Genomic DNA, 16,566 nt, shown 5'->3' on the forward strand with positions numbered 1-16,566 from the left:
TTTATATGCTTTATCCACATTATAATTTCATGTCATTTTTCATGCATAACTCACGTCCTGAAATATCTCACACTGATAGGTATATTCATTCTTCAATTAATTGGCACAGGACACAGCTTTGAGTATGGGAGACAACTTTGAATATGAGATGGCATCTAAAGTCGAAAAAGTATGGTTCTTGCACTTGCTTTGCTGCATGATCTTATTTATCTGGCAAAAGAACAAGCTTAAGCGGTTTTTTGGGTAGAATTTGACATTTACTTGTGGGTTTTTCTTCGTGTTTGGTATTTTAATGAAAGAGTGAACACATGAATGTGAATGACAGAAATGTGAACAACATTATGTCATATAGAAAATTTTGTTCTAGAAAATGTGGTTTAAAATGGTCGATGATATGTGATTTCGGGTTGAATCTCACTTTCCTAATGCGTTTAAGTCGGTTTGTCTTGTAGACATTCCTTAAGCATCCCTGGCCAAACTAAAAATGTGAGGATGCTATTTTTATGCCATTTTCAACTGTATATTGCAGATCTACAACTTGGCTTATGATAAAGCAAAAATGATGCTTCAGAAAAATCATCTGGTGTTGAAGAAAATTGTGGAGGATCTCCTCGAGTATGAAATTTTGACGGGAAAGGTATGTCTCAGTTTTAAATGTCATGAGATGTATCCATACCTGATGGTTCTGTTGCAGCAATCATGGACATTTTAGTTTGAAATTCCTAATACTCCTATTTTACTTTATTCGAGGACAGAAACTCAATAATCAAACTTACGAGCTGCTGATTGAGTGAATATGGTGTTTAAATCACATGAGCATTGCCTAGCTCTATTAAGACGTCTATGCCAAGTGCATAACAGTGTGAATGCTTTTAAGTTGTTGGAAATCACATCTACCTTCACAATATACGCTAGAATCTAGAGAAACAAGTAACCTGTATCATTTGATTGAGAATGTAAAAAAAGGATTCTTGTGGAGCTGTCACCGAGTGGTCTGAGTCGGGCACCGATCTTGTTCTTTGCTTATTCTTCTATGATAATTTTAGCTTTCACATATTTTCTCATTGAGATTCAAACCTTTCTGCAGTTTAATCTCAGTTTGAAAGGTTGAGATTTATCGTAGGCATAGCAGGTTCATTGGATGGATGAGGAGAGAAAAAACGTGTGATTGTGTTATAGTTGTGCTTTGAATAGTTAATTGAAGTATGAAATAATGATTTGATTCAAAGTTTTATGTAAAAATGTATGGATAAAATCATAACTTTTTTAGTTGGACTGAATGGAGGGGCCTAATGGCTTATAGTCCCTAACTTGATTTTGCAATTGTTCCTTTTCTGAAAATTGTTCTATCTTAATTATGTTCTCCGGCGCCTTTTTCTCTTCTCGGGGTCCACTTGGGGAGTTGGATCTTGTTAAGAATTCGATGACTGTTGAAAAGCCGGTCCTCTAGGTAGAATTCCCAGTCGAGGGAGTGAAAGAGGGGGGCAGGGAGAAATCTCGGTCGCTGGGAAGGGTAATAAGGGGGAGGAGGGAATCAGTGATTGTCTATCTCTTTTGGGGTCGAGGAAGGTTAATTTTCAAGGCAAGAAGGAGAGGGGAGGAGGTGCTTGGTCGGCACCAAAAATGTGAGGGAGTTAAATCGGTTGGTTTGCGGCAAAAATTATGACAAAGGTTTGAAACTAGGGGGTTCGAGAAAAGCCGGATATTTTGGTGAGTCAAGAGATTAGAAAGCAGCCAATAGACAGGAGTTTTATTGCTAGTCTTTGGAAAGTAGGTTTGTTGAGTGGTTAATTCTTCCGGCCATGGGTTCAGCAGGGGGTATTTTGGTGGTGTGGGATAGTAGGTCGGTGAAGGTGAAGGATGCCTTTTGGGCCAGTTTTCCGTATTCTTGAATATTGAGAAAGACGGTGCTACAGATTGGTGGTTCTCAGCAGTGTATGGGCCGTGTAGACCAAGGGATAGACAGGTGTTTTTGGGATGAATTGGCATGGTTGCTAGTCATCTGTGGAGATCGATGGTGTGTGGGAGGGGATTAACGTGGTCAGATCATCAAGTGAGAAGCTTAATAGCCCTTCGTTGACTTCTAGCATGAGGAGTTTTGGCACTTTGATTAATGAGCTCGATTTGTGTGATCCTCCTCTTTTGAATGCTAAATTTACTTGGACTAATTTGAGGAAGGTTCTTATCTGTTGCTGACTCGATATTTTCTTGGGCAGTCAGTGTTGCCTAGTATTCCTTCAGATCATTTTCCTTTGTTGGACACTTCCAAAGCAGTTTGGGGTCCGACGCCTTTCAGGTTCGACGAGGGTTGGATGGATTAAGGAAGGGGACTGCAACACTAAGTTTTTCCATTCGTTACTTAATCATCGAAGAAGTAGAGCAGTTATTAATAGATTGGATTTGGAAGACGGTTCGTGTATTACGGAGGATGCGCAGATTGAGTCACATATTGTTGATTTTTTTCGTGATTTGTATGGCAAGCAGCGTAGTTGGGGTTGGGGAGTTGATAGAGTGGACTGGGGTCCTATTGGTGCAGAGTCAAACGCAGAGCTCGAGAAGACCTACTGAGGAATAATAAGGCGGTTTTTGACAGTGAGGGATATAAATCTCCGGGTCCAGACAGCTTCACATTGGCAGTTTATCAAGAATGTTGGGATATTATGAAAGGGGGATTTGACGAAGGTTTCCGAGAATTTTTTGAGGGGTGAACTATCAATGGTATAACAAACGAGACTTACATTTGTGTCGTTCTCGATTCTTATCTTAGGCAAGGGGATCCTTTATCTCCTTTTTTATTTAATGTTGTAGTGGATGTGTTGCGCAGAATGTTGGATAAGGCTAAATCAATGAATGTGATTCGTGGATTGGAGGTGGGCAAAGATAGGGTTGGAATTTCCCACCTTCAATTTTGCGGATGATACTTTTTTTTTTTGTGGAGGATGGACACGTCACACTTATTTTGGATATTGTGAATATTTTTTGTGCTATGTCTGGATTGAAAATCAACTTGGGTAAGAGTGCTTTGGTTGGCGCTTTGGTACCAGTTGTTAGGATTTAATTGATTACCGAACACGATGAAAGATGACGAAAAATAAACACAATAAAACACAAGATTTATAATTGTTCACTCTCGATGTGAGAGTTACGTCCACTTGCAACCACTGCAATTTTCTATATTGAAACCAAAAAAACAAAGAATTTTTTACAAGAATATGTTCCCTCTCTGAACTATTTTTTTATAACTATCTGTCACACAATGTATGTCAATCGGCTATACAGTGACGGCTACCAATACATATAAATAGTATTAGGGCTACATCAATACATGTAAAATGCCTAAAATAATTTAAATAAATAATTAGACTCTACACATATATTAACTGTGCAAAATCTCTTGGTAATCCACCTCATACGTCTGTGTAGATCTTTTAGCAACTAGCCTAGCTTATTATCTTTTTAGCAATCCAATTTATACTTAATTGTAACACCCGTCTGCATCCAATAGCTCTCTTTCCAGGTGATAGATCTGTAATTTCCCATGTTTGATTCTTCTCTAGTGCCTGCATGTCATGTTTCATAGCAAGTCTCCAATTCTCATTAGATAAAGCTTCAGATAAAGATTTATATAGTATTTAAACTCGTTAAGAAGTTTCTATGTGGTAGGGTAAGTTTTTAAAGGTGACCCACTTTGCCATAGGATAAATAGGTTGTTTTGTGCATTCTCTTTTTCGTTTTCTAAGAGCAATGGACAAATCATTATTTTGGACAGATTGGGAAATCGAAATATAAAGAGGGACGAACCTCAGTTATGGAGTTGAGAGGGAATTGTTGAACTTGCTCAGGATCAGCATCGGGCTTCTTTCTTCTCGAGTATACATGGTTAAAACACAAGTGATCAGGCCAGCCATCAATTGTTGAAGAAGGTTCAGCTGGTGTACAAGTTGATTTGGGTGTCTCAATGGCTGAGGATATGTCCAGCAAAAAGGCATCCCTATCTTGGTCATTGAGAGATTATATGTGTTCCCCTTGTGAATGAGGTCGGCTGAAATATGGAGTTTGCTAGTCAAAAGTGACATCGACGGATACAAAACATCGTTTGGTAGACAGATGATAACACTTGTAACCTTTCTTAGTTGATGAGCATCCCAAAAACACACTCAACAGCTCTAGGTTCAAGTTTCCCCCTATTTTGGCTAGGGGTGGAATCTGGTCGGGACCCGTCCCGTAACCCCCTTACCCGATTCCCGTTCCGATAGGAATTGAGATATTTTTTTTCTCCCGATCACGCACCCGAGATGTGTCGGGACCCGAATGTTCGGGATCCCGTCGTTCGGGAGAGGGTAATCGCGAATAATATTTTTTTTTTAAAAAAATTCTATGAAAATATTTTTTTGAAAAAAATTTATGAAAAAAATCAAACAATTTCTTAATACATTACAAATAAATTAAAATTTCTTTATATATAACCATTAAAAAACTAAAACATTTTTTTAGTACATTACAAATAAACTAAAACAAGTACTTGATTAATAAAAAAACATATAATTATTCATAATAATAAAAAAAACAAAATAAAAAATTATAACTCAATGTTAATATTAAAAAATATAAATATAAAAAAAATTATATGGTATATAATTATAAAACATTAATATTAAAACATAAAATTAAAAAAAATTAATTTTTTTAATTAAAAAAATATTATTAAAAAATATTATTTTTATATTCGGGTCGGGTCGGAAATCCCGTCGGGGAAGGGTTGCCTATCCCGATCCCGATCCCGACATTGATCGGGTCGGGAAAAATCCCGAACACTCGGGTCGGGAAAAGTTCGGGACAGGAAAAATTCGGGACGGGAACGGGTTGGGAATCGGGACGGGTCGGGATTTTTTAAAAATTTGGCACCCCTAATTTTGGCTATGAATGTGAACAATGCAGTACATTCAAAGACTCGAAGGGTGAGATTATTTGCTGTCTTCGGGGTAGGATAGAATTGAGAGAGAATATTTATGGTAATTTGAATCCCAAGATTTTGGAAGGCAAACGATTTATGATATACACAGCTGTGAAAACTCCCACTCCCCCGTAAAGTTTAGGAACGTTATGATGAAAGAGAAGTTGTCGAGTGGTGGGCTAGTAAGTGACCATTTTGGTGTTCAGCCACTCCATTTTGTTGTGGAGTATTAACTTAGGAACCCTTCTTTTTCAAGATACGGGGATAAGGCATGGTTGAAATAATCCTTCCCATTGTCCGACCTAACTTTTTTTATTTTCACCCCAAATTCTGAATCATGTTGTGGAAATTTTGAAATACACCACTTGTTTATATCTTGGATTTGAGAAGGAAGACCCATGAAATCCTAGTGCAATCATCAACAAACAAAACAAACCAGCGAGAATCAGACACATTCAGCATATGTGAAAGTCCCCAAATATCACTATGACTTAAATAAAAAGTAGTTCTTTTATTGCTGATTGGAAAGGGTACACGCTCGTGTTTTGCAAACTCACTCACGTCAAAATGAAGTTGTTTATTTTCTAATCCCTTGAACAAAGATGGAAACATAACTTTAAAATCCCAAATGATGTTATGCCCTAGCTTAAAATGTTGAAGCCACAGATTATTTGATAGTGAAGAGAGAAAGGATGAGGAAAGCCAGTCCAATCTTCCTTCCCGAACTCTGGTCCAAGAAAACACAGAATGATGGATAAAATAAGACATTACAGTTCATATCAGACGTGAGTTTTGAATGAATACAAGGTTTGTGGATAACTTTGGCGCATGGAGTACAATTTAAGGTAAGTAATTCGCTAATGTGAACATTACCTATTCTAGCAAAAGTAATGAAGGATCCATCGTCTGTAGTTATTTTTCGACTACTAGGACATAGTGTATTGGTTGTGAACTTAAGTGAGAAATGTGCCACGTGGTCAGTAGCTCCCGAGTCTATAACCCATGAATTTCTAATAGCTTTATCTGAGACATTTATCCCTAAAGAAATTGGATACTTGCCTAAAACTGCTAAGGAGCAATCTCCAGATTTTTCTCCACCAGATTTCTTAAGAGACATGATCATGACCTTGAGCTTTTCAATCTCATCTTTAAGGTCGTTATTTTTTAATTATTTTCCAAGCTTGATTGACCGAGGTGTGCATGTGCTGAATTTCTCAGTTGTCCTCCTCGCTGGTTCCATTCACGTTGTCTGCCATGGAGTTTCCAACACTTATCTTTTGTATTTCCACTCTTCATGCAATAGGAGCACCAAAGATCCTTCTTGCTGTCACGTGCCATAGCTTTTGGCTGCCCCCCTTTCCATTACATTGAACTGGATGTGAAAGTTCTGAATTTTCTGCCACCATGGCTGATCCATCCAGATTCTGATGTTCCAGTATCACACTCCTTTTACTCTCCTCGGCTTGTATTAAGGAGATTGTTTCATCCAGTAAAGGGACTTCATCCTTTTCAAGGATTTGAACTCTAACTTGATCAATTCAGAGTTTATCGGGCTGGAAAATCATATAACATGTCTTTATCAATAAAATTTCTGAGTAGTTGCATACTCAGTTACTGATTTGTTACCTTGCTTAATCGATCCCACCTTGACTTTTAATTCATAGACGTGAGTTGTGTCTCGAGCCTTTGAGTAGATCCACCGGATTGAGTCCCATATGGCTTTAGCAGAGTTTAGGAACATGACTGTCACTTATTCTTGGATCCACTGAATGTCTGAATCCGACAGTCCTGACATAACCACTGAATCGGCTTCGTCCCATGCCTGAACGTTTTTCACCAGGTTTCGGTCCTTTGCCTAGAATGTGCTTGATTCCCTCCTTTCCTTTCAAGTAGGTCTGCACAAACTGAGACCACTTTAAGCAATTCTTACCATCGAGCTGATAAGTCGTCCGAATGTTCTGTAAATCTCCTATCGACATGTTACGATTACATCTCCAGATTGAACTGATTTTGTAGAGTCTTCAGAGGTTGACACCAGAACGCCAATAGGGTTTGTGATATGAATAGGGCAGAAAAGTGAAATTAAACTCGCACAAAGCATGCGATAGGTGAAGGCTGGAATAGACGGTCAGGGAAATTGATTTTGGATCTGGCCCGGCTCTGTTACCATGTCAGAAGAAATGGTCAAATTATGATATTATTTCTCAACAGTTCCGCACAGCTATTTATACGCATTTCAAGAAAGAATTTTAGGAAATCCTATCACTATAATTTTGGACTTCTAATCGTCTAATCCCCTTATCTATGCTAATCAAGGATACATGTTATCAATCCAATTATCTCAATCTCCGACAATACGGCTATACTAGGAGGCCTTGACATAGTCTTCCCCTCCCTTATATGTTTTGCGGTCTAATGATAAAAGTGTGCCTATGTGCAGTTGTTTTTTAAAAAAGAAAATGTTAAGCTCCCTCATATTTTCTAGTTTTTACAAAAATTATTTCGCTATCTTCTCATCCACCATAAACAAAGAACACAAAAATTCCTGAGAGACGGTCTCGCGTGTCAATTTTGTGAGACAGATCTCCTATTTGGATTACCCATGAAAAATTATTACTTTTTATGTCAAAACTCAAAAGTTTTACTTTTTATTGTAAATATGAGCATGGTTGACCCATCCACGGATAAAGATCCGTGAGACCGTCTAGCAAGAAACATACTCAACAAAGAATGTTTTCTCTATCTTGATAGTTTATGGCCTGTCATTGTTTTGGAATCTTGCATTTAAAGTTCAGAGTGCTCAACTGTTATTTCCTTGAAAAATTATTATTACCTTGTTTTCTACTTCATTGGCTTGTATGCGTTATGGCAGGAATTAGAAAGAATTGTCGCAAACAATGGTGGTGTTCTGGAGCAAGAGCCATTTTTCCTTTCAAGTTCCGATTATATAGAGGTACGACTGCTGAGAATTGATTCAACTCCTTTATACCACTTTAAAAGGCAGGAAAGCTAAAAGATTGTTTGAAGTTTCTGAGATATAAAGAAGCTTATATTTGTCTTGAAACCCTAAAGGCTAAGGTTTGTACAAAAATTACATAATAGAACTCTTCTTTGAATGTGTTACGGGACAAATACTTATAGGCCCATGTCCTGATGAGAGAAGCCCAACAAGATAGGGTAGTTTGTTATGCATGTGCAGGGCATAAAAGGGGATGAGAGATGTAGTGAGGCAGAAGGTTGGTTGTTACGGAGTCTTGGGAACCTGACTTTGAACTCTTCTAACGAGTGATGGGGGGATTGTGGTTGGGTGGGGGCAGTTTTTTGTCTCCTCGCCTGAAAAGGAGTGTGAATCATGTATATATTATATCCTGACATTTATATTTTTCTCTGCCATTAAAACTTCTCTCTTCGAGTGTGGGATTGCGTTTAAATTATCAATCGGTGCATCGTAAATTTATGTTTATCAAGTCTTGTAGATGACGATAAAATTATCATTATCCTGCTGGTGGGTTGATTTTTATTTTTAAAATATAAACTCTTTTTGTTTCACACCATGATATTGAAGCGTTTTTTCTTCCAATTTTAATAAGTATTAGGATGAGTTTAAGCAAGCTACACAATGACCTCGCTAGCTGTATTTCAAGTATTGATCATGACCAATCAGAAGTGATTTGGGTTTAACGAGTCTGTGAAGTGAAACTGTGGATGGTATATTGAATCACTCTGTTCTTGAAGTGCTGGAATATTGCACCTGATAGTCCTATACATAATTATTCGTTTTCAATAGTTTTGTTATTATTTAGGATGTAAATTTTCTCAACCCACTCGATCATAGTTATTAGGCGCACTAAGGATTATAAGTATTGCAGAGCCTAGTCAGCGGGCACAAGGCGAGCCACATGCTTTATACATGGTGTCCTAAATAATGCTGTTCTAGAATCAAAATATCTGAAGAAAGTTTCATCAACATAACATATGTATTTACGAATTGTTAAATAGCAAGAAAACAAAATTCCTAGCATATACAAGGGAAGAAAGATGTTTGGTATCTTGCAGTTCATAGCTGATTTACTATTTCCAGAAGGTCCACTTAAAAGTGGCCTTGAGATTTTAAAGCTCGTCAAGACTTGGTTATGCTTATGCTGTGGGAGCTTCGTTAAAGGACTGCGTCCTATCCTTTGCGCGGCGCAGAAATAGAGCCTTGAGCGTGAGCTTCGTTAGAGGACACTGTCCTATCCTGTGTCCTGTGCAAGGATAGAGTATTGAGCCCTGGTGCCAGTACTATGGGTTTTTGATAACTTAGCTCTTGGCCCTGCTCAAGTGAGGCTAATCTAAACCTGTGCAAACCATTTTTATTTTTATTTTTGGAATGGCTGTGCGAACCAATTGAAAGTCTTTATTGTATTGTGCATGTACTAAAAGCTGCATCTAAGTATGTTCATATATTTGAAGCTCATTTTTTATCACTCATATTTTTTTAGATATTCGATTATTAAGTAACCTTTTCTCCCCCTATTGCAGCCTGTGTTTGGAAGCTTTCTTGATGGTAATACAGCCGTAACCGCCTTCCTTGGCGCTACAAACTAACGACATACAGCCATTTACTGTTACATTATCAATCAGATAGTAATGTAATGTTGATTTATTTATTAATAATTTAATGATGTTGATTTATTTTGACCTTATTTTTTGTATTTTAGTAGTTCTTTTTGCCGTGATAGTGTGACAGTCATTAGTTAGCATTTCTTTTTTGTTGCTAGAAATGTAACGTGTAGTTTATGTACAGATAATTGTCTTTTTAGCTTCATCCTTGCTCCTTGAGGATATTTTAAAAATTCAAAGCATGTATAAATACTACAAAATTATTATTGAAAAAGTTATAAATATACTCATAAGTAAATTATTCTATTAAAATATAAATCACATCTTTATTTAAATGCTGAAGTATGTCCGTATGTGTAGTCTCCATCCACCCATTTATGTTCATGTACAGCACATGTATACCAATCTTCCATGCTTGGGCCTGACCTGAGGAGAGGGCTAATGGTACCCTAGTCTTAGAGTGAGTGGTCGATATCTTATACACTTTCGTCGTCTTTGTATTTTTCTATCATCCCGATCTTAAAAATTTTGAGCTCGACGTCATTTAGACGTAGCAGAAGTGAGAGCACGACGATCTCTGATGGTTTAAGATCTTTACGTCGGTAGCTGGATTGATTTCGTACTCGACTTGAGCATCTAATTTTAGTAATCCTGAAGTTGACGCAAGATACTTATACAAAGCAAGTGGTCTAAGTTCAAGGATAATAGAATGGGTGATTCACACGTCTGAACTAACAATTAGATCATTATCTCATCCATTGACATTATATGAATACATTCATGCCTTGTCAAACCAAATTCCCTACAAAAAATGGTAAACTTAGACGGAGAATGTAATATAAGATTTGATGCTACACTTTTTTTTCTTTCTTTTTTGTGGAATACTTTTTATGCAGTTTGTCACTTAATTGCCAATGGCTTTTCTTGAAAAAGCCCGTGCCCAGCCTTTCCGGACCACTGTTGCTTAGAAACCAGTGGAACCTAATTTATGTCGACCGAATACGACCAAAATTGTTTTTTTGACCTTTTGTTTTTTTCATGCACGGCAACAAATTCCTAACTCCTAAGGCGCTTATTTGGATAGTTGAGTTTTAAAATAATGGATTTCAAATTTTTGAATCAAATTAATTACACTTTTTTAGATTTTTTTACAAAATATTAGTTGGATGTTTTAACATATTTTTTTCAATACATTACGTTTACATTTTTTTTTTGGATGTAGAATCCCAATCAATCTACTGTTTTTTTTTATAAAAAATAATCTAAAATACCATAGAACCATAATCAAATATCCTTAGATACAATATCATGAAACCAAAGTGGATATCTCCATCTAGCCACTCGAATTCGAAGAGATACCGAGATAACTTTTTGGCCTAAACCATGAGCCACTTTATTAGCGGATCTTCTCATATGTTGTAATGAAATGAATGTTTCAGACTCGATCATTGCTTGTATTTCCATTGCTAAAACTCCATGATGTCCAAGATCCTCTTTAGGTGCATTAATAAGTGCATTGATAGCTTGAGAAGAATTTTAGAAAATGTACACATCCGAGAACCCACAACGCAAGCAGAAATCTATTCCGAATCTGATGGCCAATAGCTCCACACGTCTGGGTTTTAATAATGCTTGATGATGCACCCCGAACTGATCCATTTGCATCCCTAACTACTGCCCCCCACGCTGAAACGATTTCCGACGACATCAAAACCCGCATCAACATCGTGTGTTTGGAAGTGGTGGTTTCCATTCTGTTTCTGATGTTGGCTGAAAATCTGTGCAAACAAATTGCATGGACAGTAGTAGATCGTCAATATATGACTCCGTTAATAATGTCACTACCATAATTCGGTCTCCCCTTATCATGCACTCTCTTCCGCGATTATATCCAGACAGCCCAACATATCATAATCATATCAAATAATTCAAAATCCTCAATACGCAGACACTTTGATGATGCTACAGGCAGCACACTAAAGAAACGACCCTGCTCGGAACTTTTTTAAAAGACCCCAAAATATGGAGTTCTTCCACACTCCTTTCACAATCGGACATAATAATATATAGAGCATAAGTAGTCGAGATCTTCAACCGTCACAAAACAAAATCAAAGGTGCCGAGAGGGTTTCCGGCACGCTCAAATCATCGAGAGCGTTATATAGGCTTTTGTAGAACGGTCTGCTTAAATTAAATATATAATACAAATAAGCTTCGGCCTAAAAAATATTTGGAGTTAATTTTTAAGATTGAGCCTAAACAAGTGGAATTTTTAGATGTAATAATTAATATTGCACAGTTTACAAATACCATTACATGGGACATGATGTGCTAACAAATTCATCGACGCATGTATAAAATTCCAAGAAGATTCGTACGTTTGGAGGCAGCCGCATGGTCCAAATTAGTTTCCACCATGATTGAAATGACTGCATTGACTGAAACGATGGAGGGGCATTTTGTTTAATTTTTTTTTTTTTGTTACATTTTGTTTACATTTTTAAAAACATATGAAATGATCAAATAATTGAAACCTTTTTCAAATATTTTTCTTTTAAATCTTTTTTAAATTCCGAATTCACTCGTCCGAATACAACCTGCTACCATACCATTGGGACGTATGAACATATGTTTCCAACACCCAAAAAAACAAAATCAACATTATCTTTTTCAAATGGCAACGGACATGATAATGAAGCAGGTCGTGACTCATGAGGCTGTGAGAAAAACACGATAAATTTTAGAGCATCCAAGCAAATTAAAACAGGAGAAGTGACGATAGTCGATAAATGGGCATTTCTTCAAGTCTCAATGACAAGCGCCCAAGCAGCACAAATTACATGTATTAGAGCTAAGCTAGGAATAAGAAACGCTCTATCAACTCGCATCATCGTCAGGCTTAAAAGTAGTAGTCTTTGTCCGATATTGACGACCTGGTTTGGGAAAGGTGCAGCCTTTATCAACTGCAGGAAGTGGTTCATCTTCGTCCATGGCTGAGACTTCAGTTTCTAGGGTGTTCACTGATGTAGAAGCAATGGAGCAGCCCTTGTTTTCGAGATGATCTCTTAATCGTGGTTTAGTCTCACTGCCCTCTACCATCAAATCATAATGTTTCCTTTTTGGAGTGAAGATTACTGATTTCGGAGTATCAACAGATGTGTCGTGCATTGATGAGCTATCACTGTTTTTTTGCCTCAAGTAATGGAAGAGATCCATGTAAGCTTTTCGATTGGATTGCTCGTCCATATCCTCGGATGAGTCAAATGTATAGCGTGTGTACTTTGAAGGATTTCTAATGTAGTCTGGAACACCAGGTCGATCTTGCAAAAGATCAGATGCTTGTTCTGGCGCTCCACCGTTGTCCTTTGAACATGCCTCCGATGCAAAATCATTGGCCCCTGGAGGCTGCTGTTCGTCCTGGTTCTGAGTATTATTGCTTTTGTGGTCAAACATGAAGCGGACCCGTTTATGTGACCTGGACTCCATCAAATTCTCTCTCTTCTTCAGTATTGATTTCAGATTATCACTATCTAAATCCCCCTTTTTAAGCTCTACAACCTCTGAATCCGTGGTCACTGACTTTTCAGAAAGTTGCAAAGAATCGAAGTTCCCAGCAGCTTCTGCATCTTCATTTAGTCTAATTTTAGCAGCCATGTGATTTGCACGAGGGTCTCTTCCAGCAACCTGGAATGAATTGGGAAGCTCACTATGCGTGCTTAGTTCATCAACTTTATAATCAGCAAATTTAACATCTCTCATGTACAAGCGGTCACCAGTCTCTTCCATGCCAACTGCCACTTTGTCATATTCATCTTCTTCTTCCTGCATAAGCCAAAAGAGGGTGGTGGAAGACGATGAAAACTCAGTAAAACTCCATAAGAAAAAAAGACAAACTTCCACTAACCAAGAGAAAAACCCACAGAAACAATCAAAACAGTATGCAATATAAGATGATGATAATAAACGCATCAGAGATCATGCACCAGAATTCTTCCATCTAATGTCTAAAGAAAGAACTTGTTGTATCTCACAGACCAGGAACATAATCTCTTCCTGAAATACATCCACTTCAGAACCTATATTACATGCACACCCACTTGGCTTTAGAGCACATCCACTTGGCTAGAGCACTAAACATGGTTACTCAGACACCAGATCCACCTAAATAGCTGTACGTGTACAGTACACAGGTGTAAAAAATAATCAACTGTCATATAAGCTCTGCGCAATTCTTCTTCCAAAGGAAGAACAAGTCCAAATAAAAAAGGAACGCATCAAATTAAAGCCGACTATTGATAAGTAAAATATTAGCTAATTCACCTATCGATTATAACTTATACGTCAAGAGTATTTTGATTGACTGAGAGAAGGAAAGTTATAACAAGGCTTTTGGGACTTGAATATCACACAGTGATCACAGCCAATTAACGTTGCCTAGTTTGAATTTGGCCGGACATTGTCAACAAGCTTAATGGCACTTTATCCATTTACATTCAAAGCAATTCAAAAAATATTAACGAAACATTTGCAATGAGAAGAAACACTCTGAAGCTCATGGTACAAGGAGCCAAACCAATCTAATTTAGAGCAGAACCTCCCCTCTTAAAAATATAATGAAAAGAAAAAACACAATCACAACACAAGCACCGTAAACCATAACTCACAGTTTCGCATCCATAAAAATCTATTTCCAGATAAACGGATGTGGAAAATCCAACAAGGACTTTAAAACCTAACATCTACAAAACTCTACAAACTGCGTACAAATTAAAACCCATTTCGCAGTTGTGTAGTGTTGAATTAGGAATGGACCAAACTGCTAGGCTCAAGTGACAACTCAAAAACATAATTATCTTTTAATCAAACAAGATTACACACACATAGCCGTAATTCCAAATATCGTGCTCCACGCTCCTCATATTAGGCACAAAAAAACTAGGGCAGGAGGTATCCGACTAAAGTCACATAATCCGAACTATCTGCACGTAAAAATTTAAGAAATTTACCTCATAATCAAGGGTACAGTCGAGGCCAATGTTAGATTGAACATCCCAGTGTTCATCGGCAACAGATTCCACATCGCGAATCGGATTACGCGGTTTGTGAGCATCAATTTCCTGATCCTCCTCATCTCTTGCATCGAAGTCGCGAAGATCCGCCTTAAACTGAGATCGAAAAACGGAAGGTCCTGCTTCATCCACTTCTTCTTCTTCCTCCTCCTGGAGGTATTTGCTTCGATTCCACTCCCGCCTTTCGATTTCTTGGTCCGTAAGAGACCACAAGGAAGGGCTGGTAGCGGCGAGGGAGCCGAAAGCCTTGTCTACGCGACACCTGAAACTGTCTTCCATGAATTCCAATTCTCCCCACCTTCTCAAACTACAGGCAAGGCGGTGCACCACACATCTCTCTCACACACATACATATAATATATATTATATTTTAATTAATAAATATAACAAAAAATATATTTTTTTTTTTTTTAAGAGACACAATAAATAACCTGTCAAAAAGTTATTAGGATATATGTTTAAGCTTGCTGCAGTAAACATTTGAAAACATTTCGGTAGTGTTAAAGACCTCTTGCACTTATCAGCTTTTTTGTTAACAAAAATTTTGTTAACGAAAAGATGAAAAATGTTTTCTAGAAGCTCTTTCAAACACTACCTTAATAGATTAGTTTTGTGCTTTTTGATGGATTTTTTTTTATCAAGTCTTTTTGATTTCATTTTTATTATACTTCAAATTTGAATATGAGGTCTGAAAATAGAAACTACGTTGAAATATTTGTGTTGGTTATATCAATCAATTTACTTTTTGATGCCCCATAAATAATTGGGTTTGGTCCGACCCGAACCCGACAACTCATAATCAGGGAACGTGGGTCAAAAATCACCTACTATTGTTATGATACATGATTTAAGACAATACAAAGCCCATTCGATCATGCCTCATGTACCAATGCAAGTTAGATGGACATATTCAAGACAAAGGGAAGAGCGCTTGACTCAAGCCCTAGCTGTTGAGCTCACTAGGCCGAGCCCTATCCAGGCATGGTAAAATCCCGACCCGAGCCCAATAATCCATATTTTTGGAAATATACTTTGAGGCACATCTATTCTTATTTTATGAGAAGCCCAGTCTGGGATGACCTTGTTAGGGAATGGGCTCATGATCATAAATTCATGGGCTTGAGCTCTAACTGGTATGGTTGAAGCCCGACCCGGGCGCAGGTATGGCCCAATATCTAGAATTTTTCAGTACTCTCGGACACATGAAGATCTGCAACAGATAAGGACAATATCTTATGAATCCAAGATTTGATATGATTTCAGACTCATCAATTAGAGTCCTACTTTAACACATGTTCTACCTTGACAAGGTAACCTACCCCTCTAAGCCCCTATAAATACAAGTATGGTTCATGGTTTATTCATTCATCTCTTCTATTCGCTTTTTGTTCACACACTCACGCACACATATTCTCTTGTTCTTACTTTTAGTCAAGCTCTTTCACTTTCGAGTACTGACTTAGGCATCGGAGGGGTCACGCCGAAAACACCTTCGGCGCCCCCTAACTTGGCTTCTGTCTGTGCAGAAATCCATCGTGCCCGACCCGACCCGATTTATTGAATATTTGGAGATCCACTCTATCAGACCGAATCCGGAGGAAAAAATCGACATCATCAATTGGCGCCGTCTGTGGGAATTTGAAGAAAAAGAGTTGGAATGGCTGACACGAATGGAATAAACGCACAGATGGAACAACTAGTTACTGCCGCTGTTGAAAGGGCTATGACTGCAAGGGCGGGAGCCAATCCCCCTCCCCCACCGCCAGATCAGAACGCACAATTGGAAGAGATCAAGAAATTAAAAGAGGAGATGGAACTATTGAAAAAGAAAGAGTCCGGATACCTATCCACGCCGGTCCGGAATATTCCTTTCTCTGCTGAAATACTGGAGTCCGAACTCCCTAAAAACTTTAAGTTTCCACATGTGGGGGAATATGATGG

The 16,566-nt window shown here is 37.9% G+C and overlaps 2 protein-coding genes across 2 annotated transcripts in view; one reads left to right on the forward strand and one right to left on the reverse strand.

Moving 5' to 3' along the window:
- The window catches only part of LOC140871492 (probable inactive ATP-dependent zinc metalloprotease FTSHI 5, chloroplastic), a 48,262-nt gene extending 38,454 nt beyond the window's left edge, over positions 1-9,808 (forward strand). The window contains exons 16-19 of the mRNA XM_073274023.1: positions 110-169; positions 530-637; positions 7,827-7,907; positions 9,476-9,808. Of these exons, the coding sequence (XP_073130124.1) occupies positions 110-169; positions 530-637; positions 7,827-7,907; positions 9,476-9,541 (315 nt within the window). The 3' untranslated portion in view covers positions 9,542-9,808. The remainder of the gene's footprint in view (positions 1-109; positions 170-529; positions 638-7,826; positions 7,908-9,475) is intronic.
- Positions 9,809-12,274: 2,466 nt separating this feature from the next.
- Positions 12,275-14,948, reverse strand: LOC140871855 (uncharacterized). The gene is made up of 2 exons (XM_073274592.1): positions 14,563-14,948; positions 12,275-13,378 (listed from the first exon to the last, which is right to left on the reverse strand). Exons 1-2 carry the CDS (start codon positions 14,902-14,904, stop codon positions 12,434-12,436), a joined length of 1,287 nt encoding a protein of 428 aa, XP_073130693.1. The 5' UTR covers positions 14,905-14,948; the 3' UTR covers positions 12,275-12,433.
- Positions 14,949-16,566: the final 1,618 nt, after the last annotated feature.

Source organism: Henckelia pumila, unplaced genomic scaffold (genome assembly GCF_033568475.1).
Source record: "Henckelia pumila isolate YLH828 unplaced genomic scaffold, ASM3356847v2 CTG_461:::fragment_3, whole genome shotgun sequence".
Lineage (NCBI taxonomy): Eukaryota > Viridiplantae > Streptophyta > Magnoliopsida > Lamiales > Gesneriaceae > Henckelia > Henckelia pumila.

What these genes read in the sequence shown, in the direction of transcription:
- LOC140871855 (XM_073274592.1), bottom strand. Translation starts at nt 14,904, where the DNA reads ATGGAAGACAGTTTCAGGTGTCGCGTAGACAAGGCTTTCGGCTCCCTC. An exon ending in ACTGTACCCTTGATTATGAG is followed by an intron (nt 13,379 to 14,562) that starts GTAAATTTCTTA and finishes TGGCTTATGCAG; the next exon opens with GAAGAAGAAGATGAATATGA.